A 19,217-nucleotide genomic window follows, 5' to 3' on the forward strand; every position below is an offset into this window, starting at 1 on the left:
GCCAGCTGCTGGGCGAATACAGCGTAGTACAACTTGTACACGGAGTACACGCTAAAACGCCGGGCGCGAGGACACGATGCAGGTCGAGTCGCACGAGGACGCGCACGAGAGCGAGATTCCGTCGCTGAATGAGTCGCCGTGTCCATCCGAGGCGTCCACCTCGTCGTCGCCGTCCCGGCGCTCCGACGAGGTGGACGACCCCAAGACGGTTTTCCTGGGTGGAGTGCCGCAGGACCTCGACGAGCCAAAGATTGCGGAGCTCATGTCGAGATTCGGCTCTGTGGAGCACGTGCACCTGATGCGACACACGCGCAAGAAGTCCGGGGAGAAGAAATCAGACGATTTCCACCCGTCACACCGGGGATTCTGCTTCGTGCGCTTCGGGACGGAAGAGGAGGCGGTCAAGGCCCTGGAGGCTGGGACGTTGAGCGCCGGCGAAGGCGAGAGTGCGATGCGAATCGGGGAGGCGGAGAAGGGTAAGGCGCGGCGATCGTCAAACTCGGGAAGCGCGTCCTCGGGGGACCAACACTCGCAAGAGTACCGTCCGGGTACCGTCCACGCTGTGGCCGCCGCGGCTGCTGCGGCTGCGGCGCCCTATGACCCGTATGCCTATTATCCGCACCCCGGACCTGTTGGATACTACGACCCGTACGACCCGTACACGGCTCAGTACGCGGCGCAGGTTCACTACGCCCAGGCGGCTCAGTACGCGCACGCGATGCAGCAGGCACAACACGCCCACTACGCAGCTGCGATGCACAGTAGCCTGTACGGTATCACGCCTCCGGCATCTCCGACGGCGGCGCGGGGCGGAAGGTGGAGTCCACAGAGGTCTCCGCGGGGGATGGGTTCTGCCGCATTGCGCGAGAGGCAGGTCTTTGTCGGCGGTCTCCCCAGGCTCACGACGGAATCCGACATGTTTCGATTCTTCTCTTGCTACGGGCAGATCGACGACGTAAAATTAGTGCTCGACCCACGCACAGGCATGTCTAAACGATTCGGCTTCATCACATTTGCGGACGTGGCGAATGCGGAGGAGCTCAAGGCGAAAAAGGTGGTGAACTTTGGCAAGGGCTTCATGGTCAACGTCGGCAGCGTCAAGAAGAATCAAGGCGCCGCAGCATCGAATGACGAGTCTGAATCGGGTTCATCTCAGCAGATGTTCAAGCTCGGATCCGAATCCTCGGCGGATGACCTCGCGGCAGAAATGCAGTCGATGGTGATGGAGGATGACACGTCGGAATCGCAGCTCGGCTCGTCCCTCACGTCCTCCAACTCCGGATCGGTTCTCACCACTCCGAGGAACTCTGGCAACCTGGACGGTAAATTCACGGTGTCCGAGTCCCCCGTGAGCACGCTGCGCGGCGGAGGTGTCCAATCTGGCCGAATCGTGATGATCAGCAAGGAGATCAACTACACCAAAGCCAGCTTCATCGCAACCGATGGCGGGGAGTTCCTCCGAAAGATCATGGATGAGACCGGCGCACTGGTGCGAATCAGGGTGAGGAGGAGTAAACGAACCCGAAGATTGGCGATCGAGGTGCGCGGCGAAACCCGCGTCGTGGACGAGACGTGGGCGAAGATCGATGCGGAGGTTGAACTCCGCTCAGCGAACTCGGCTCCTGGCGGCGTGGGCCTGCAGCCGGATAGCAGATCCAGCAGCATCGACCCGGGATCCATCGACGAGGAGCTCGACGAGGAATGCCAGGACGCGACTTTCCTCTCTCTCTCACCCACCGCGATGGACGGGTTCGCCCGACCGTCGCCGCCGCGCGTGAGGACTAAGCTGACGTTCGAGGGTGCCACGCTCGCGCCGCCGACGTCGCCAACACTCATGAGGTCCACCAGCCTGCCGACGCCCAGCGCGTCAGAAATGCCCATGTCACCCGTCAAGCGAGCCCTCGGCAGGCTTCGCAGGCTTTCCGACGCATCGGACACGTCGATGACGTCCGATTCCAGCGCGCCCAAGCGACACTCGTACGATGGGGGCTCTCGGTCGCCTGATTCTGCGGTTGTCGCCGTGGAGGGCATTGGCGTCGGCACCGACGCCGATGAGCTGCACGATTTCTTCTCCTCCTTCGGCAACGTCCTGAACACCGAGGTGACGGTCAAACTTCCTAACAGGGACGGCGATACCAAACCCTCGACACCAACCGCCCCCGTCGCTTTTGCTTTCGTTCAGTTTGAAGACTGCTCGACGGCCAGGGAGGTCAAATCACAAAGAAACTTTGTTTTCAACGGGCAGGCCATCGAGGTGAGCTCGCCGGACCGATACCTCACGTATCAGTCCTCGAGGAACGCCCATGTCCCGGATCGCAGCAAGATTACACCCGCGTGAGAAAGATCCACGCAACACCGTCGTCAGAGTCGACACAGATCGAGTCGACTCGCTTCGGCGCTGGAGAGACTCAACGCGACTGTAAGACGTCGCTACGTTTTTGTGCTTCCGCTTTCATGTCAAGGCACGGCAGGTACGCCCAATGTGACTGTTGTACTCGTACGCTATACTAACACCGCTAATAATCACCCGAGGCGTTCCTAGCCGCTAATAATAAACATTTCAAGTGGCACAAATCGCTCCCGACCCCGAGTCAACTCTTGTCGAGCCCATCATCCAAGCTCCCGAGCATCACCCCACCGTGAATTTGTTTGTCCCTGCCCTTGATGCGTCTCGCGTCGAATTCGTCCCAACCTTTCGTGGCTCTGATCGCGTCGATGTCAGTCGGGCAACACCTCAGCGACACCCGCTCTAGTTTTACGCATCCCGTGAACACCTCCGTCGGTACCGTCCTCACGCGAGTCTCATCCGCGGAGACTGACACGAGCGCGGTCAGTTGCCCCCACGCATTCGGCAAAGCCTCGATCCCTACGTTTCCGTCCACTCTCAGTTCGGTCAGTCTCGCACACCCCGCGACGTTCGCGAGCCCGCTCTCGTCTTGCGTCTCTGCGCATGTCAGCCGGTTCCTGGACAGGTCGACCCTCGTGAGCTTTTTCAACCCACAGATGCTCTTCGGAAGCACCCGAATACGGTTGTCCCTCAGCACCAGCTCCTCGAGCCGGACAAGATCCCCTAGCGTATCCGGTAGGTGCTCGATCTTGTTCTTCTCAAGACGCAGCGACTTGAGGGTCGTCATCAGGCACAGAGAGTCAGGGAGGCGGGCAAGTACATTGTATCCCATAGAGAGCTTTGTAACCAGAGTGAGCTTTAGTCCAAAATCTTCAGGAAGGCTCGCGATGGAGTTCCGCTCGCAGTTGATGGATCGGACCTTGGGCCCGAGCTCTATGACGTACTCGGGGAACGACGACCAACCCGCCTCGCGCTCGGATACGATCCCCGTCTTCCCGGCAGTCTCCTTGCGCTTCGACGCGCTCGTCGCCTTGTTGAAGTCCGAACCCAGCTTCTCAAACGCTACGGTGATATCATTTGTCAGCCTGGAGAAGAAGTCGCTCATGTCCGGCGGGTCTCTCCACTAGCCGCGCAGTTCGACCTATTTGATCTCGCGAACACCCCGCCTTCGCCTCCGGCGTCGCCGCCGCCGGCGGTGTGTTCAGGCGCAACCTTCTCGACGGGGAAGACTCAAAAACATTCGACCGAGCGCCTCAGCGCCACACCAAGTCCTGAGACTGGCTGCAGTGCGGCGAATAGACTAATTCATACCGGTAATAGGAGCTTCGACTGACTGCAACTGCTCATATGATACTGCTCATATGAATGGATATGTGTGACAAAGCTGACGTGACAAATAAGATCCTGGGAAACCTTCCAAACCGTATACGGAGCCCGGGAACTCAGGATTCTCGGATTCCGAGCGCTGTTTGACCGGCATCGAGAAAAGATTCGCAACGACCTACAAAATTGATGGCCGAGGCATAGGCAAACACAGTGAGTTTGCCGATGCCAAGCAGAATTCTCCGGGAAAAAGCAGGGAGTCGTGCACTTTTTCCAATATTCCCCGAATGAGCCCCCCAAACGGCATCATTGGCAAACGGGTGTGGATGCATCAGCGCACTATGATTGGTTACAAGTACTAAAACCATCAATTCAACGAATGAGAAAGCCCAAAAGTGCGAAAATGTGGCGGATAAGGCACCCGCACAATTTCGTCTGCATCGTTCTGCGAATACGTTGCCACCCCCGGAAGTTACCCAAGCGTTGTCACGAAACGGGGAAAGCTGACGTCACAGCGCGTCGCGTCCCCGAGGAGCGAATACGAATGGGACGCGTGTGCGACTACTGCTCGACAGCGAAGGCTGTCATCTTCTGCCGGGCGGACTCCGCCCGGCTGTGCCTCGCATGCGACAAGCAGGTGCGCCAACTCCCGGCACCCATTACGGCAAAACCAGGTTTAACCACGGGACGGTCGGAATGGGGGAAATCCCCGTCGACGCGCCGAACCGGGGCGCGCGTTCCCGTTCGACGCGACGTTGTGAACGCCCGCTCGATGCCACTCGATCCATCCTTACCGACGGGGCCATTCGCGTCGGCGCGAAACGGGCGTTTTTCGCATCGTCGCGCGACGCCCGACGCGTTTTGGCGTCAGCGCCTCGCGAAGAAACCGACGCCTCCCCTTCGAAGTTTTTCTCACCCGCTCTCGGCATCCGCCCTCCTCCCAGGTGCACACGGCGAATCAGGTGGCGCGGAGACACGTCCGCTCATGGTTATGTGATACTTGTCAGAATGGCTCAGCAAAGGTGCGTCGGCGTCCGCGCCGATAACATCTTCTTCGCGCGCGTTTGTCGGAGCGGCGAACCGATAAAATCTCGGGGTTTAACAACGCTTGGTTGGCTCGTCCAAAAAAGAAAGCGCGACGTACCCGTTCGTCTTCGATGCCCATCCCCGCGAGGCGTCACATTCCCTTCGAATACCTCCTAGCGATTACTAACCACACGCGATCTCAATTCTCTACCCTTGCGCGCAGGTTTTCTGCGGACAGGACCGCGTGGTTCTTTGCGAGCCGTGCGACGAGTTGACCCGGTCTGTGAATGGGAGGCTCGAGGGCAAGAGCGTGCCGCCGAGGGCTCCGCTGAAGAGCTTCAGCCTGCAGGACGAACCGGTGGACGAGCACGGCGCGACATATAACGGATCTCACGCGACGATGCTGTCGCGACATCCGTTCAAGGAGGGGCTCGCGTTGTTTCCCGCCTCGGGGGGCAGCGGGAGCAAGCTCTCGGGGCTGACGGGTGGGCCGCACCGAATGGGGAGCGGCTCGCCCGTTCTGCAGCCCGGTGGCAACGCGCAGAGTGGAGGCGGGATGCAGGGATTATCAAGGCAACACAGTGGGCAGAGAGTGGTCGGGGGTATGGCTCCTTACACCATCGGGGGCGAGGGACTCGCGGGTGCACACAACGGCGGCTACGGAACAGCCGGAGTTGGAGGCGCGCCCTCGTGGGACCCGTTTCAGATGGTTGGAGGGATCACCCCCCAGCAGCACCAGTACCAGCTCCAGCAGCACCGGCACCAGTCGCAGCAGCGCGGCTTACTGACCCCGTTTCACCACCAGATGGGAGGTGTGGCTCCTCCGCCGATGCCATCGCTCGTGTCTCAGGGTGGCTACTTCATGGACGAGAACGGCATCTCCAGGGGCAGCAGCGGCGAGCGCACGAGCGCGTACGCTTGGTTGCCGGGCCCACACCTCGATGGACTCATGAGAAACCCATCTCACTCCTCGAACGGCTCGGATCCGATCGGCATGTACATGAACTTTGATTCACCCGAGGTTCGGCTCGCCGCAAACGGGAGCAACTCTCGGGGTTCCGGTGGGAGCGACGGCCTGAACCAGGGCGGCAGCAACACTCCGCCCGATATCACGGGGGACCCGCGCATATCTGACGCTTCACACCAGGAGGCGACGTCCACGCAGCACTGGCAGCAGCAACAACAGAAGCAGCAGCAGAAGCAGCAGCAAGGACACGTGTTTTCAAACCCTGCAGATCCGATGCAGCGATACCCCACTCCGATGTCTGCCTACATGCCCGGCGTTGATCTCCCGTATCAAGGCCGGGTGGGTCCGGCGATCCCGTCCACGAGCACGTGGTCCCCGCACCACATCGGCGGCGGATACATGAAGCGTGAAGCGTCATCCCCCAACATGGGCCTGCGCTCTAATCCAACGTCCTGGTCCACGGAGGGATCTGGCGGACTCCAAGCGCAGTTTGGCCAGGTGCAGCCGCCGCACGGCGCGTACCTGCCCCCTCATCCGATGCCCGCTTTCATGCAGCCCCAACCCGCGTTCGGGACCTACGACTACTCGTCCTACCCGAGCATGATGCCCGTCGCGGGTGGAGTGCTTGTTCGGCAGGATCGGAACTCTCAAGGGAGCGCAGAGGGAAGCGGCGGCGGGTCCCCCCCGAACGGTGGGAGCGGAGGCGGAAACATTGGCGGCGGAGGCAGCGTCGTCGCCATGTCCAGCATGGTTCCCGGCGGCGGCTTTCCGTTTGATGGCAACCCCGGCGCCGGCACCCCGGGTAAGGAGGATGGCGAAGACGCGCCGGAGACCCCGGGCTCGATGGCCCCGGGTACCGCCCTTCGCAAGGAGATGCTCATTCGCTATCACGAGAAGCGTAAGCAGCGTCACTTCAAGAAGAAGATCCGATACGAGTCGAGGAAGGTTCGCGCAGACAACAGGGTGAGAATCAAGGGGAGATTCGCGAGGGCTGATGCGCCCCTCACCGCCATCGACAAGAGCAGCGCAAAGAACCACAAGGACATCAAGTCAAAGCTCGCTACAGACGATGACGCAGAGCATGACGCAGAAGAGAAGAAGGAAGAGAAGGAACAAGTCAACCTGAAGCACGAGTTGAGCTCGGAGGTTGCCGCGCCGCCGCCGCTGGTCACACCTGATGTGCTGCCGGGTGTGACTGCGTGAGCGATGTCGACATCAATAATTCTTTTGTGTGTCTCGTGATTATTACGACGGGACGACACTGGAATCAACTCTGGTAAGACCCTTACCGTGTGAGTATGATATATTCATTTCGGGCCAGCCCCTATGCGCTGGGGGCGGGCCCTTATTGTTTCCTCGGGCGCCACAAATTTTATTACGTGGCTTGCAAGAGGCGATTATTTCTCGGCTGGATTCATCGCTGGATCCGCCGAACGATATTAGTATGTAGGCATAAGATAGGGACGCTGTTGTATTATCAGGTGTGCTATGAAGAAAACAATCTAATCCAGCTCGCTGCCTTCGCGCGCGTTCACTACGTCTTCCCGCTCGAGCATCCGCCGCCGCCATCTGGGGACTCGATCGTATTCTCCCCCGGCACCGCCCTGTCCACGTGCTGCGGCTCTATCGACATCTCGTAGTTGCCTTTGTCGTTGACCTGCGCCTGGACGACGTGAAGCCTGATGAATGATTCCGCCTCGACGCCCTCCTCGATCTTTTTCCTCGCCTCTTCAGGTTCCAGGTGCGCAGACTCCTTCGTTTGAACAGGGCAAGGGTTCAGGGTTCAGTGTGGAAGACAGGCGTGAATTAGGGTTGGTCCTTGTTGGCGCCCTCTCACCTGGAAGTGCTTGCGAATCTCCTCTCTCGACGCGTTCAGCGCGGTCTGATCGCCCCTAAATGCCACCGCTCGAGCGCGAAGCAGCTGCCTGAAAAGGCCGCGCGCCGTTGGGAGAGCGGTCATTTCGCGCCGGTCTCAGAAAAGGGAGTCGGCACCACTCTGATCCGCCGCTGCTGCAGCTTCCGGTGACGAGTTCGTGTGGAACGACGACGCGCCTCTCGAGTCGTCTGGAACGCGTTTGTCAGAGATTTGGTAGAACTGGGTGCACCGCTTTCGTTCCAAGCGCGACTCTGAGTGTGGTGCTTCTGCCGCTTGTGGTTGACCTTTATACTTGCTCAGTAATAAATCGCTCACGTGTGAGATCTTGATACAACTGCCGGGACTGCCGACACTTCGGACCGCGCGTGAGGGCATCTAAATGCGCACGCACCACATTCCGTCTACAGACGGCGTTGTTCTGGAAGTACACGATCGTGGCACGTCGCCTTCATCCAGTTCCTCCGGTCTCGAGCGCGATGAGCCCACCGTGCTGCTCCTCGCTCACGCGAATGGCTTCCACTCGAGAACGTGGGATGCCGCGGCTGAGGAGCTTATGCGCGTAGCCTCTAGCGCCGAGGGCCTTGGAGGGCGAACTGGCGGCGTGCGCGTGATCACGTTCTCGTTCCGCGCGCACGGAAAGTCCACGGCGCCAATCAGTGCAGGCAGGGACGCTCTGCGGTGGGGTAAGTTCTCGGAGGATCTCCTCGCCGTGGTTGAGCAAACGCCCGGGCTCGTCAGGGGCAAGCTCGTCGGAATAGGACACAGTCTTGGGGCTCACGCGATGCTCCGAGCGGAGGCTTCAAGACCAGGTACCTTCGCGTCCCTGTATTGTTTCGAACCCATCTTCGTGTGCGATCCAGGGAAGCTGCCGCCATTTGTACCCATGTCGCTCGAGCGTGCGGCGGCGAGGAGGAGGAGGACTTTCCCTTCCCGGTCGGACGCCCGTGCCGCGTACGGGTCGAAACCTCCACTGAACATATTGCAATCGGAGGTGCTTGACGCGTATGTTCGACACGGTTTCGTCGATGCCGCCGGAGGTGAAAAGGGCGAGGTCACGTTGGCCTGTACGCCGGAGACGGAGTCGACGGTTTTTGCGTGCGGCGGCGTCGAGGCTGAGGCGAACAAGCTCGTCGGCGGTGGGAAGGTTCGGTGCCCGGTGACGGTAGCTCACGGCGCTACGCATGATCCGAGGGACGTGTACGGTCGGTCACCGAACGATGCCATCTACTCGTCCATCATTTCTCCCATCATTGCAGAGTACATCGGCGAAAACGCATTTGTGGAGTATGCGCCGGCGCTGACGCACCTTGGACCGTTGCAGGATACTGTTTGGTTCGCAAAGAGCGTCGGCGCGCACCTTTCCCGAGTCGGGGTTGCTAAAGGGCGCAGTCGATTGTAGTACAGCCGGCGTGCATTAGTTTCACGCGAGTTGGCTGGTTAGTCATTATTAGATGGTAGCTCTAACAGCATTGCAAGCAACTTTCATTTTCTGGGATTTTCCAACTCAACAACGACGTCTCTTCTACTCAAGTACAAGTAGGTGGTACAAGTGGGTCTCCCCGGCACTTCCGGGCATCCTAGCCCTTCTTAAATCGATTCCACGGAGAAGCGCCATCGCAATGCGATCACACGACGATAGTCTACGAGTTCAAATACAGCGATACGTTTTGATACAGAGGTACAAAAGTGCAACAATAATCACTCAACACGTTGCCTCTTCGCGCTCTTCTGCTCCCCACCTTGCTTCTCATTCTCCACCACCTGTATGCCCGAGCACTCCACGAGAAGCGTTCCGCTTCCGCTGTCCGATAACGAGGACTTTGGGAGCTTAGAACTCAGCTTGAAGTCATCCCCGTTCCACCCAAAGCATCCAAAATCGAAGAGGTCGTTGCCGCCCATCGGTGCAATCTTCTTGGTCACCTCTCGTGGTTTTGGGGCAGCCTTCGCGGCAAGAAATGTCGTCGGCTTCATTAGACCAAAACCTGTGGCAGCATCGAGCGGCAATCGCCTCACACCCTTCGGCATGTGGTTCAACCAGACGTTGGCCAGGAAAGTCACGCGCCTAGCGTCCTTCGATGATTCTGGCGACAAGTCATTTAACACGCCGTGCAGAAGCCTACCGTCGAACGCTATGTGCTTACCGGGCTTAGGGTAACTCACGTACACGCCAGTACACTCTGGCGATGGCGAGAGACCCGTGGGCGTGCCGTTGCCGTGCCTGGCTATCGCGGGGACTGTGAGTCCATCAAAGATGACTGTGGGCGCCCCTTCGGTCAAGTAAGTCACCGTTGAGAGTTGAGGATGGGCATATAGTCCATGATGGATCCTCAGATTTTCGTCCTTATCCCAGTGGAGCGTCAATCCTTGGTTGGTCCCCGGATCGCGCGACTGGATCCACCACTCGACACCTGACGACTCGGGGTCAAAGTCATCACAAGATTTGGTGTGGTGCTTGAAGATCGCGGCAGCCAGCTGTTCAAGCGCACAATTAGGCGCTTCCATGTCTTCCGCGCCGAGCCAAAGCGTGCATTCTGTCATCATATCGCAGGTAAGGCATTCTCTGATGAGATCATCGATCGTGGTCTGTTCGTCCGCGACGGAGTTCGTCGACGGCGGCGGCGTTGGGAAATCAGCCTCGACCCTGAACGAGTAGTCCATGCCATCGCCGCAGCCGAAGATGCGACCCTCGCCGTCCAGCATTACGAACATATCATCAGAATCTGAGTCATACGCCATGTCTGAGGAGATGAACCGAGTATCTCACGCGCTCTGCGCTCCGGACTATGCGCTGTTGGTGCCTTCTCTCCCCGCTCGGGGGTTTTTCCTTCTCTCGGAAAGTTCGACAGTCTTGCGAGCGTTTTCTACGCGTGGACGACGCCGGCAGAGCTGCGAAACACAAGCGCCCTCGCCACGATGCGTGTAATCATCGCGCCTTGCTCATCTCCCGTGCGACTCTTCGCACCTCGCACGCGACTTGTCGGCCGTTCGCGTCGCCCAAGCGGCGTCGCCGCCTCTTTCTCCTTCGAGGGGCGCGTGACCAGCGAAACGAGCGAGGCGAGGAGCAAACACGCTGGTGCTGGTGGCCACGCAGGGACCTATCCTCCCATCGTCAGGTTCACCGAACGGGGTATCCACGGCGCCGGAGACGAACCGCATTGCCCTATCCCGCTCATCACCGGTCTCGAATACAAGGCGGCGCCAGACGGTGCAGTGCACTTGCCGCCTCCAGATATCCGGGGCCACGACTCCCACCCCTTCGAGTGGGTTGTTGCCGAACGACGCTGCTGCCGAGACTTCGCCGAGCTTCCAAGCGGACATTTGCACTTGTGGGAGATCGCCCAACTCTCTTGGGCAGCGCAGGGCATCACCGCACCAGAGACGGCCCCCGACGAGTTCGGACACGCCGGGTGAGCGCGACTTGTTGCTCTTTCTGCTCGTCCAAGAAAACCATCTCTCACCGCTCCGCAGGGCCTCTCGACGAACCGCACCGAGCGGCGGACGACTCTACCCCCTCACGCTCTACGTAATTGCATCTCAAGCCGTTGGCGGGATCACCCCCGGCCCGTACGAGTACCTACCGGAGAGTCACGCGCTTCTTCCCATTGGTCCTCAGTGCCCGCCCCAGCAGGGGGAGGTCAACGACGAAGCGTGTGACGACGAAGGGGGAGATCCCGAGGTTCTCCAAAAGCTTCTCCGCTCCACAGTCCCGCAGGTCGCGCAGCTGAAGCACCAATCCTGGATGGACGCCGCTGGTGCCGTCTTCCTCATCTCCGGCAACCCCTCTTTGACCAAATCCCACGGCGGCCTGTACGAGAGGTTCGGCGAGGACCTCGTGAAGTTCGAAGCTGGCTGCGCGGCGGAGAACCTGGCGCTCCAGGCCACCGCGCTCGGTCTCGGCGCGACGTTCGTCGGTGCGTTCGAGGCGAGCGAGGTGAAGGACGCGATCGCTTCGAGAGACGAGGGAGAGGTGCCGCTGCTCATGATGGCGGTGGGTGTGCCCAAGGGATCTCTCCGCGAGCACCACGACGGACTCGGAGGCGCGATCCCGTCGGACAAGTGAGGCAAAGTGCAGGCAACGCGACGACGACGACGAAGGAAAATACGGGAGAGTAAAGACCGATGGCACCGGCACTTGGTCTGTAGAGTCGAAGTGTCGCGCACCATTGTAACACGATCAACTCAGACAGACTGATGACTTCGTCATATGATAAACCCGCCACCACATCAGCCTCGTCACCTTGAAGTAGTGCTAAAGTTAACTTCTTATCCCTGACCACCGCCCGCCATCACTCGCTCGAGCGCGCATCATGCACGTTAGTCTCGCGCCCTTCGTCGTGGCTCCCGGCGCATCGGCACAAAAGCCGAGGCTGCGTCGAGCACGCGGTACCGGAATATTCGGTCTCTCGCGACGCGCCGTGGTCCGCGTAGCCGCGTCGGATGAGGATAGCCCGGGCTCGTCGGCACCTGCGGAAGAGCCCACGTCCTCGTCCTCGGCCTACGGAGGACCGAACATGTATGCGGACTCACAGGCCATAGCCCCTCCCTCGCCGCGACGAGTGTTCCTCGGCACTCTAGCCACCGCCGGCTTAGCCCTCGGAGGCAACTTCCTGGGCATCACCGGCAAGCTCCTGAACGGAGTGCCTGACGTGGCGGAGTCTCTTAGGCTCGATTTGATCTATCCAGTCGGCGGGTTCAAGAGGGCCTACAACCCGGAGAAGGGCTACGAGTTCGTTTATCCGGCGGATTACCTCGGTGATGCAACCATGGTAGCACGTGCGGCGAACCAGCGAGAGGCGATGAACCCGTTGGACCCTCCGGCGCTGGGCGACGTCCCGAAGCCACCCAAAATCTTCGGCCAGACTGTCCAAGAGCCACAGTCTGCTTTCGGCCCGATGGGGGGCACCGGAGAAGAGAACGTCTCGGTCATCGTGAGCAGGTCGCCACCCGGTGGGTTTAAGCTGGACAGGTTTGGGGACGCGCAGAACCAGGCGGAATGGCTGCTGGCTAACATCCTCGCACCCCCGGGCAGTGGCAAGACATCGGAGCTGTTCGATGCGTACACGCGCACTTCAGGCGGCGGCCAAAAATATTTCACCTTCGAGTATACCATCAAAACCGACGCTTGGTACAGGCATAACGTAGCGGTGTTCACGGAAAAAGGTGGACGGCTGTACACACTGGTGGCGCAGGTGCCGGAGGTCGACTGGGGGCGGCGGCGAGACGAATTTCGCAGGGTGGCTGACTCGTTGAAGGTGTTCGTACCTACAGGTTGAAATTCTACACGTAATAATAAGTTGAGTACCCCTTGTACTCGTGCTACGTCAAAAGAGGAACCTGTGCGTTCGCTCGTCGTGCGGCTCGAACTGCACCTTGACCCCCGTGAGCTTGTGTATCTTTCTCTTTCCCCTCTGGTACTCTCGCTTGATCAGCTTTGGCAGGAAAGAGTCCGCCGCCGCCTGCAGCACCCCGCCAATCGTCTCGCACGTCGCATCCGCAGTCTTCGCGCCAATCCGAAGTGCCCGCTTGCAGTTGTTGGGGACCATGTTCACCGTCCGGTCCACGAGCGCAGCCAGCGGGTTCCTGCGCACTGGCCAACCCACCGCCATGCGCTCCTTCTCGAAAGCGTACTGCTTGGGAGTCAGCTTGAAGTTGTACGGCAGCTCCACCGCGGAGCCGCCCCGGCAGCAGTCCAGGAACATGACCAGGCTGCACCCCTTCGGCAGGCGGGACACGAGAATCTCCTGCACCTCGCGGTCGAGGATGGGTCCCTCGGTCTTATAGTCGCACGGCACCAGTCCATCCTCGGCGACTACGGTCTCATCGTCCGTCTCCGACGCCTTCGGCCGGTTGACCCTCACGCCGTGCCCCGAGAAGTGCAGCAGCAGGGAGTCACCCTCCGCGGCGCCCAGCGCGAGCCAGTGCAGCGCCTCGAGGATGTTCTCCTTCGTGGGCTGAAGCTCGCCGGATTTGCCGTTGGGGTCGTCCCTCAGCACCATGAGCGAGTCGCCGTCGTTGGAAAATCCCACGGACGCGATGTACCTCTTCATCTTGGACACGTCCGCCCACGCGCCGTCGAGGGCTGACTCCGTGCCAGGATAGTTGCAGCCGATGAGAACAGCCCTGGTCCTGCCGCTCAGCCTCTGGCTGTTTACGCACTGAGGGTTGAGGATGCTGAACGGGCGCTTGAAGTCGAAATTGTTGTTTCCCGCCGATAGACGTGGCACGGTGGTGTAGCCCTCCTTGCTGAGCCACTTCTGCATGCCGACCATGGTGGTGAGCCAGCTCCTGTCCGGGGGTTTCGTGCGGTCGGATTCCTTCAGATAGTGGAGCAGGGCGTTGGCGCAGGCACCGCCAGCGCCGCCCTTCCCAGCGCGCCTAGGCATTCCATACCAGCCCATCCCGGACGAGCCGGCAATTTCTCCCTTGCTCTCGGACGATACGCCCGAGAACATCACGACGTGCGCCTCGGTCGCTGGGGACCTGCAGTCGGTGTCGTAGTGAAGTTTCACGGGCTCGCCCGGGGCGGATTTCATGAGCGCTCGGACGCGCTTCTTCCTGTGGGCCTCCTTCACCCTCTGCTTCTTGCGCTCATAGTCCTTCTCCTTCTGCGCGTCCCGGGGCTTTGGCGTCGGGTTGGAAGCCCCGGTAGGGGGCTTGGATGCACTGGGCATCAGACGGTGGCGCTGAGGGCAGTGCCGTTGATCCCGGAAGCGGAGAGGGTCTCGACACCACACGCAACGGTCCAATTTATTTGACAGCACACCTCAGCTCACGATACGGCTGACGTGGATAAGACCGGCCAACCAGTGCGAAGGGCGCATCAGCTCGCGGAGGGGCGCAAGGCATGTTGACACTCGGAGGGAGCGCATGCATCGCCCGACCGCCCGACCGCGTCGTTTCACGGCGAGGTGTCGCGAGGCGCGTCTCCGCTCATCGGCCCCGCGCGGCTGAAAAGTTCTGCCTGAGCGGTTCGGGAGCCTCTGGAATTCCGGCCGATGATGCGGCTTCTCACGAACGTGGAGCTGAACGCGATGGTTTCGTGCTGTCCAGGCGTGCCTTCGGACCATCCATCGCCGCGACATTGCTCGCGCCGATCGTACCATCGAGCATCGAGTCCGCATTCGCCGCCGGTGGAGGAGGATCGCCTGCCGCGGTGGGTATCGAGTGTGTTGTCATGAGGACCGCGTCCATCACGCCTGACATGGCAGCCAACTACCTCGTCGAAGCCGTCCCGGGACTCGTTAAGCGCGACGACGCTCCCGCAGGACGGGCCATTGTCATGGGTGCGGGAGGTATCGCACTAGAACTCAGGGGCGGTGGCGATGAGGGCGATGAGGGCGATGCTGATGGGTCTTCCTCGTCAGTGAAGCTGCCTTCCGAGTCTCGAGACCCCCCAAAGCTCGCCGCGATATTCGTCGGCACCGACAACCCCGCCAAGGCCAGGAATACCGCCCTGAGGAACGGCGCCGCAACCCAGAAGGATGGACCGGGTTCGGGCGAGAGGTGCAGCGGCGACGCCTACGCGGGATGCGTCGCTAACCTGGTAGGCTTCCCGTTGGTATTTGTGAAGACGAGGTCAGCCAAACCGGCCGTCGTGAGAATAGCAGTGAGCGGTGCCCTGGACCCCGACGCGGTGGTGGACGCCCTCGGAGGAGATGCAAGTGGCCTGACGATCGATTCCGCGGGGAAGGGCCAGGTTGGGGTGGTGGAGAGAGCGGCGGAGGATCCACCGCTGCAGGGAAGGGGGGTGATACTGACGCCAGCCGGAGGCGGCGCTGGAGGCTTGGAGCTGAGGGCGGGTGACCGTGGAAGCGCCGCTTGGAGGGTGCTTGGGGTTGTAGGGACGGGGGGCAAGGTGTTTGTGCCGCCGTGAACGATCGCACGCGGTCGAATGAGTAATTTCATCGTGTCACGTCGATGAGCGTCGACTCGTGTTCCCCACGATAAAAGTGTTCTGTGACCCAAAACGCCAATCCGCCCCACGCGCGAGAACTCAAGATCCGATTGCAGCCGTTGATTCGCTTTCCCGAGTTGACTGGGCCGCGGCACAATTAATTCACTTCTTTGGGCACGCGGTTATCCGCGACGTCGCAAGAGGTCAAGGGCGAAGTCACCATGCCCAGGCACAGACCGGTCTCCGGTGTGCCACAGGAGGACGGCGAGTGATGGGAAGCGCCTCCTAAACGCGCGCAAGGTGAGACCCGACCGAGATCTGGCAGCCACGCCGTAAAACAAAATTATTTCCCAAGATCTCCCCGAGCAGCCAGCCCTAACCTCCCTGCTATCCCGTTTCACCTCAGCGCCGCGTCTTCGTATCCATACGTCGCGTTCGCGCGTACGTCAGCTAGGCGAGCTCGTCACGATTTCCACGCTCTGCCCAATGCCTTTGCATTTCGCCACGCACGAGAATTATCTTCCGGCCACCGGCCAATTTCTTGGGTTTGCAAGTTCTGTTCGACGACCCAACTTTCTCGGAAACGACCAAAGACCACGCCTCGCGCGTTGGCATCACCTTCATGCTCGCTCAGGAGCTCAGGATTCAGTAAGACCCCGGGCCGCCCGTAAGTCCCGAGGGCAACCACACGTCGGAAATGTGAAAAGGAAAAGACCCCTCAGGGGGCACCACAGTGGCGTAAGAGGCATCTTTTCGTTTCCCGCCACGCTGGTTTTGTTCTCAGGTGCACAGAGGAGTTCATCCGCAAAACTACGAGTCCACCGCAGAAATGCGTAAGTCCAGAATACCGTGTTCCGCCTCATGATCTGTCACCCAGGTGCAAGTAAAACGTATCATTTGATTGACCCACTGGGCAAGAAGAAAGAGTGGAGAGTCGCGGAGAGGTTATTCTTTGTCCTGGCACAAATCACCCCACACACTGCGCTTTCGCCCAGCAATCTGTTGCCTTGCCTTTGATCATCGCTTCACCGTCACGAGCCGTAGCTGCATATTGCACACACGCGCGTCATGCCTTTCGAGTCTTTGATCTCTCAGGAACACATATCACTTCACTGCCACACTGATGATTTACTTGGTACAACGTTCAAGCGTCCGAAATCCGGCGTCCTTGCTGCAGTAGAGTATTCCCGCACGCAATTCTATGCCCATCGATTCTTCGATTCGCGCGGTAATTCTGCATGTTTGAGTCGCCAGTTTGCTCACTTTGGTTCGCTTGGAACTGTGTGGTTTGTTTGGGTCGCGTATTCTTCCCAGGATGATTTAGGTTTCTCCTTCGTGGCGGGTCACCAGTAGGTCAGATATGCTCTTTCCGACTAGTTTGCTTTGGGACCAGGTTTTCGTTTGCCATTCCTTTACAAGCTCCAGATCTTCCTTTGTGTTTTGGGGTTCTGTTTCCAGCCTTAGTGCCTCCGCCGTGGTCACTGTTTGTTTGTTTCACCGCTTCGCCATCCGGTTCGTTCTTCTTCATTTTATGTTGCGGCTCAAGTTGTTGTACAGTGTTTCATCGATCGATCACGCGGCGTTCCAGTTGTTCACTTTCACAGCGTAACGATTCATTTGCTCCATCGCTTTGTCTCATCGCACATTCGTTCTGCCTATCATTCCATCACACCGCATCGCCGAGTGTTTGAGCACTAGAAGTCTTTTACGAGTGGAAACGTTTGTCATGTTCTTCGCTGCCGAGCAGAGTAAGATGTGAATTGTTTCTTCAAAGATTAGCTTCTTGTTGCTAGGGGTGGGTTAGAGTTTGTTGTGTTGGCTCTAAGTGGATTGGTTATCCTGGAGGATGGTTGAGAGGTTGGACTTTGGACTTTTTTTGGCTTGCTGATCTCTCTCTTCAGGGATTTTTTTCATCTCCCCCGATGATGGCGCGCGCTTTTTGCCGTGCCGGAGGGCGTCTCAAAGATGTGCCCCTTGACCGGGGACGAAGGGGTTCGAAGCCCCATTGAGAGTATACACGGGGAGAAACTTATTACTTTGCTTTCTTTGTGATCTAAACAATATTATTGTTCAACGCGTATTTCTCGAACTTGGGCGCATCCGTAATATTTACGCCGCGCGAAACAATCAATCCGAGCCACCCTCCTTCAACGCAGCCACCGCGTCCTCTTCGCCTTCCCACTCCTTATCGGCCTCGTCCAACCACCTGAGACCCGCCAGGGGCATCAGGCTGCTCAAGTTGCATATCAGAACCAGCCAGAACAGGTTCGTGAAATCCTCCGCCGTGACGCCCAGGTAGCTGGTCAGCGCGGCGCCGAGCGCACCCGACGCCGCGCCGCCTGCGTTGAACACCGACATGAGCGCGGCAAACAGTGTCGCCTCGACGCCTTCGGGACATATCTTGGCCGCGAGCACGAGAACGGGCAAAAATGATACCTCGCCGAGCACGGTGAGCACCACCGTGTCGCCCAACGAGAAGAACTGGTCGCTAATCCCGATTTCCCGGTTGTAACCGGTGACCAGCATCAGCTGCGTGAGACCGAGCGCGGTCCCAACCACGGCGGACCAGAAGAACATCTTCTTCAGTGGCACCTTCTTGAGGTACCCGTTGTACACACCCACGCCCACCAGCGCAGCGACCGACCTGGCCAGCGCCACCCGACCCAGGAACTCTGGCGTGAACCCGAGCTCGTTTGTGGTGAAGTAGAACATGGCGGTGCCCGGGTTGGGCGTCGCCTGCCACAAGAACACGAACGCGGTCGGCGCCCATATCCTCCTCTGCTTCCCCACCCCCCACAACTTTTTCCCCAGCTCCGCCAGCTGTGCCCCCACGCTCTTTCCGTCCTTTTTATCCGCCGTCTCCGCCTGTGACAGGGTTCGACTTTTGGGTTCGTCGACCGGGTCCTCGCGCACCAGCAGCGCCGCGCACGCGATGAGCAGAGGAAACGCGGCGGACACCCCGAACACGTATTTCGTGCCGTACGTCTCGATGAGAGATCCGGAAAAGTACGAAGACGCGATGCCTCCGATGGCCACCGAGCCCCAGCACAAGCTCTGGAGGGACCCGGAGAGCGCCTGAGACTCGCCTCGAGCCCTCGCGACCACGATGCTGTCTATGACGACATCGCTGAAGGCGGTGGAGAGGGAACCGAGGGTGAAGGCCAGCACCGCGCCGGGAACGTCGTTCACCACCGTGCACAGGGAGAAACCCGCACCCGCGCCCAAGAACCCGCACGCGGCGAGGTAGCTCTTGCGCTTGTACCCCGCGAGCGGCACCGAGTCGCTGATGAATCCCCAAAGCGGCTTGACCAACCAGGGCACGCTGGATATGGTGAAGATGATGGACGCCTCCGCGGGAGAAAGACCGAGCTCGTCCTTCACGAAGTAGTCCTTGGCGAGCCTAGACAGTCCGAGGATGCCCTGCACGAAGTACACCAACACGATGGCCGAGACCTCCGGGGTGAGAGGCACCCCAGCGAGTGAGATGCCCGCGAACCCGTCGCCTTTATCAGCCCCGGCCGTAGGCAGCGCGGCCTCACTGCTCTCCACCTCGACCTCGAGCGATCCACGCTCGCGAGGAGCCGCCAGGGGTCGAGACGTCTTCCCGGGCGGGCGTCGTCGCGGCAACCTCGCCGTGCGCTGCGAAACGACGTGGAAGGCTGAGCGACGTGGGCGCGCGGGTGACGGTAACTTCGTCGCACGCCTACCCAGCGAGGTGATGCGCGCCCTCGCGGGCGTCACCGCCACCTTACCAACCACAGACGACATCCCGATACGCCGCGCT

General features: G+C 59.9%; 11 protein-coding genes across 11 annotated transcripts; 6 read left to right on the top strand and 5 right to left on the bottom strand.

Moving 5' to 3' along the window:
* Positions 1 to 76: 76 nt before the first annotated feature.
* On the top strand, positions 77 to 2,338 carry MICPUN_52644 (predicted protein; the record flags this gene model as incomplete). Its single annotated transcript, XM_002501155.1, has 1 exon — positions 77 to 2,338. The coding sequence occupies one exon, from the start codon at positions 77 to 79 to the stop codon at positions 2,336 to 2,338; it is 2,262 nt and encodes a 753-aa protein (XP_002501201.1).
* Positions 2,339 to 2,591: 253 nt separating this feature from the next.
* On the bottom strand, positions 2,592 to 3,452 carry MICPUN_57486 (predicted protein; the record flags this gene model as incomplete). The annotated part of the gene is made up of 1 exon (XM_002501534.1): positions 2,592 to 3,452. The coding sequence occupies one exon, from the start codon at positions 3,450 to 3,452 to the stop codon at positions 2,592 to 2,594; it is 861 nt and encodes a 286-aa protein (XP_002501580.1).
* Positions 3,453 to 4,073: 621 nt separating this feature from the next.
* MICPUN_57487 (predicted protein) lies at positions 4,074 to 7,157 on the top strand (the record flags this gene model as incomplete). The annotated part of the gene is made up of 4 exons (XM_002501156.1): positions 4,074 to 4,480; positions 4,554 to 4,692; positions 4,920 to 6,862; positions 6,945 to 7,157. The coding sequence occupies 4 exons, from the start codon at positions 4,074 to 4,076 to the stop codon at positions 7,111 to 7,113; spliced, it is 2,658 nt and encodes an 885-aa protein (XP_002501202.1). The 3' UTR covers positions 7,114 to 7,157.
* On the bottom strand, positions 7,116 to 7,785 carry MICPUN_57488 (hypothetical protein). Its single transcript, XM_002501535.1, has 2 exons — positions 7,501 to 7,785; positions 7,116 to 7,416 (listed from the first exon to the last, which is right to left on the bottom strand). Exons 1-2 carry the CDS (start codon positions 7,621 to 7,623, stop codon positions 7,198 to 7,200), a joined length of 342 nt encoding a protein of 113 aa, XP_002501581.1. The 5' UTR covers positions 7,624 to 7,785; the 3' UTR covers positions 7,116 to 7,197.
* Positions 7,786 to 7,918: 133 nt separating this feature from the next.
* On the top strand, positions 7,919 to 8,938 carry MICPUN_57489 (predicted protein; the record flags this gene model as incomplete). Its single annotated transcript, XM_002501157.1, has 1 exon — positions 7,919 to 8,938. One exon carries the CDS (start codon positions 7,919 to 7,921, stop codon positions 8,936 to 8,938), a length of 1,020 nt encoding a protein of 339 aa, XP_002501203.1.
* A 299-nt stretch (positions 8,939 to 9,237) lies between these two features.
* MICPUN_57490 (predicted protein) lies at positions 9,238 to 10,275 on the bottom strand (the record flags this gene model as incomplete). Its single annotated transcript, XM_002501536.1, has 1 exon — positions 9,238 to 10,275. The coding sequence occupies one exon, from the start codon at positions 10,273 to 10,275 to the stop codon at positions 9,238 to 9,240; it is 1,038 nt and encodes a 345-aa protein (XP_002501582.1).
* Positions 10,276 to 10,452: 177 nt separating this feature from the next.
* Positions 10,453 to 11,599, top strand: MICPUN_57491 (predicted protein; the record flags this gene model as incomplete). The annotated part of the gene is made up of 2 exons (XM_002501158.1): positions 10,453 to 10,946; positions 11,008 to 11,599. The coding sequence occupies 2 exons, from the start codon at positions 10,453 to 10,455 to the stop codon at positions 11,597 to 11,599; spliced, it is 1,086 nt and encodes a 361-aa protein (XP_002501204.1).
* Positions 11,600 to 12,050: 451 nt separating this feature from the next.
* Positions 12,051 to 12,812, top strand: MICPUN_81164 (predicted protein; the record flags this gene model as incomplete). Its single annotated transcript, XM_002501159.1, has 1 exon — positions 12,051 to 12,812. The coding sequence occupies one exon, from the start codon at positions 12,051 to 12,053 to the stop codon at positions 12,810 to 12,812; it is 762 nt and encodes a 253-aa protein (XP_002501205.1).
* Positions 12,813 to 12,860: 48 nt separating this feature from the next.
* On the bottom strand, positions 12,861 to 14,210 carry MICPUN_57493 (predicted protein; the record flags this gene model as incomplete). The annotated part of the gene is made up of 1 exon (XM_002501537.1): positions 12,861 to 14,210. One exon carries the CDS (start codon positions 14,208 to 14,210, stop codon positions 12,861 to 12,863), a length of 1,350 nt encoding a protein of 449 aa, XP_002501583.1.
* Positions 14,211 to 14,383: 173 nt separating this feature from the next.
* Positions 14,384 to 16,813, top strand: MICPUN_57494 (predicted protein; the record flags this gene model as incomplete). The annotated part of the gene is made up of 3 exons (XM_002501160.1): positions 14,384 to 15,394; positions 15,635 to 15,733; positions 15,884 to 16,813. 3 exons carry the CDS (start codon positions 14,384 to 14,386, stop codon positions 16,268 to 16,270), a joined length of 1,497 nt encoding a protein of 498 aa, XP_002501206.1. The 3' UTR covers positions 16,271 to 16,813.
* A 747-nt stretch (positions 16,814 to 17,560) lies between these two features.
* Positions 17,561 to 19,201, bottom strand: MICPUN_81278 (folate-biopterin transporter family; the record flags this gene model as incomplete). Its single annotated transcript, XM_002501538.1, has 1 exon — positions 17,561 to 19,201. One exon carries the CDS (start codon positions 19,199 to 19,201, stop codon positions 17,561 to 17,563), a length of 1,641 nt encoding a protein of 546 aa, XP_002501584.1.
* Between the last annotated feature and the right edge of the window lie 16 nt (positions 19,202 to 19,217).

The sequence above is a fragment of the Micromonas commoda genome, chromosome 4, assembly GCF_000090985.2.
Source record: "Micromonas commoda chromosome 4, complete sequence".
NCBI lineage: Eukaryota > Viridiplantae > Chlorophyta > Mamiellophyceae > Mamiellales > Mamiellaceae > Micromonas > Micromonas commoda.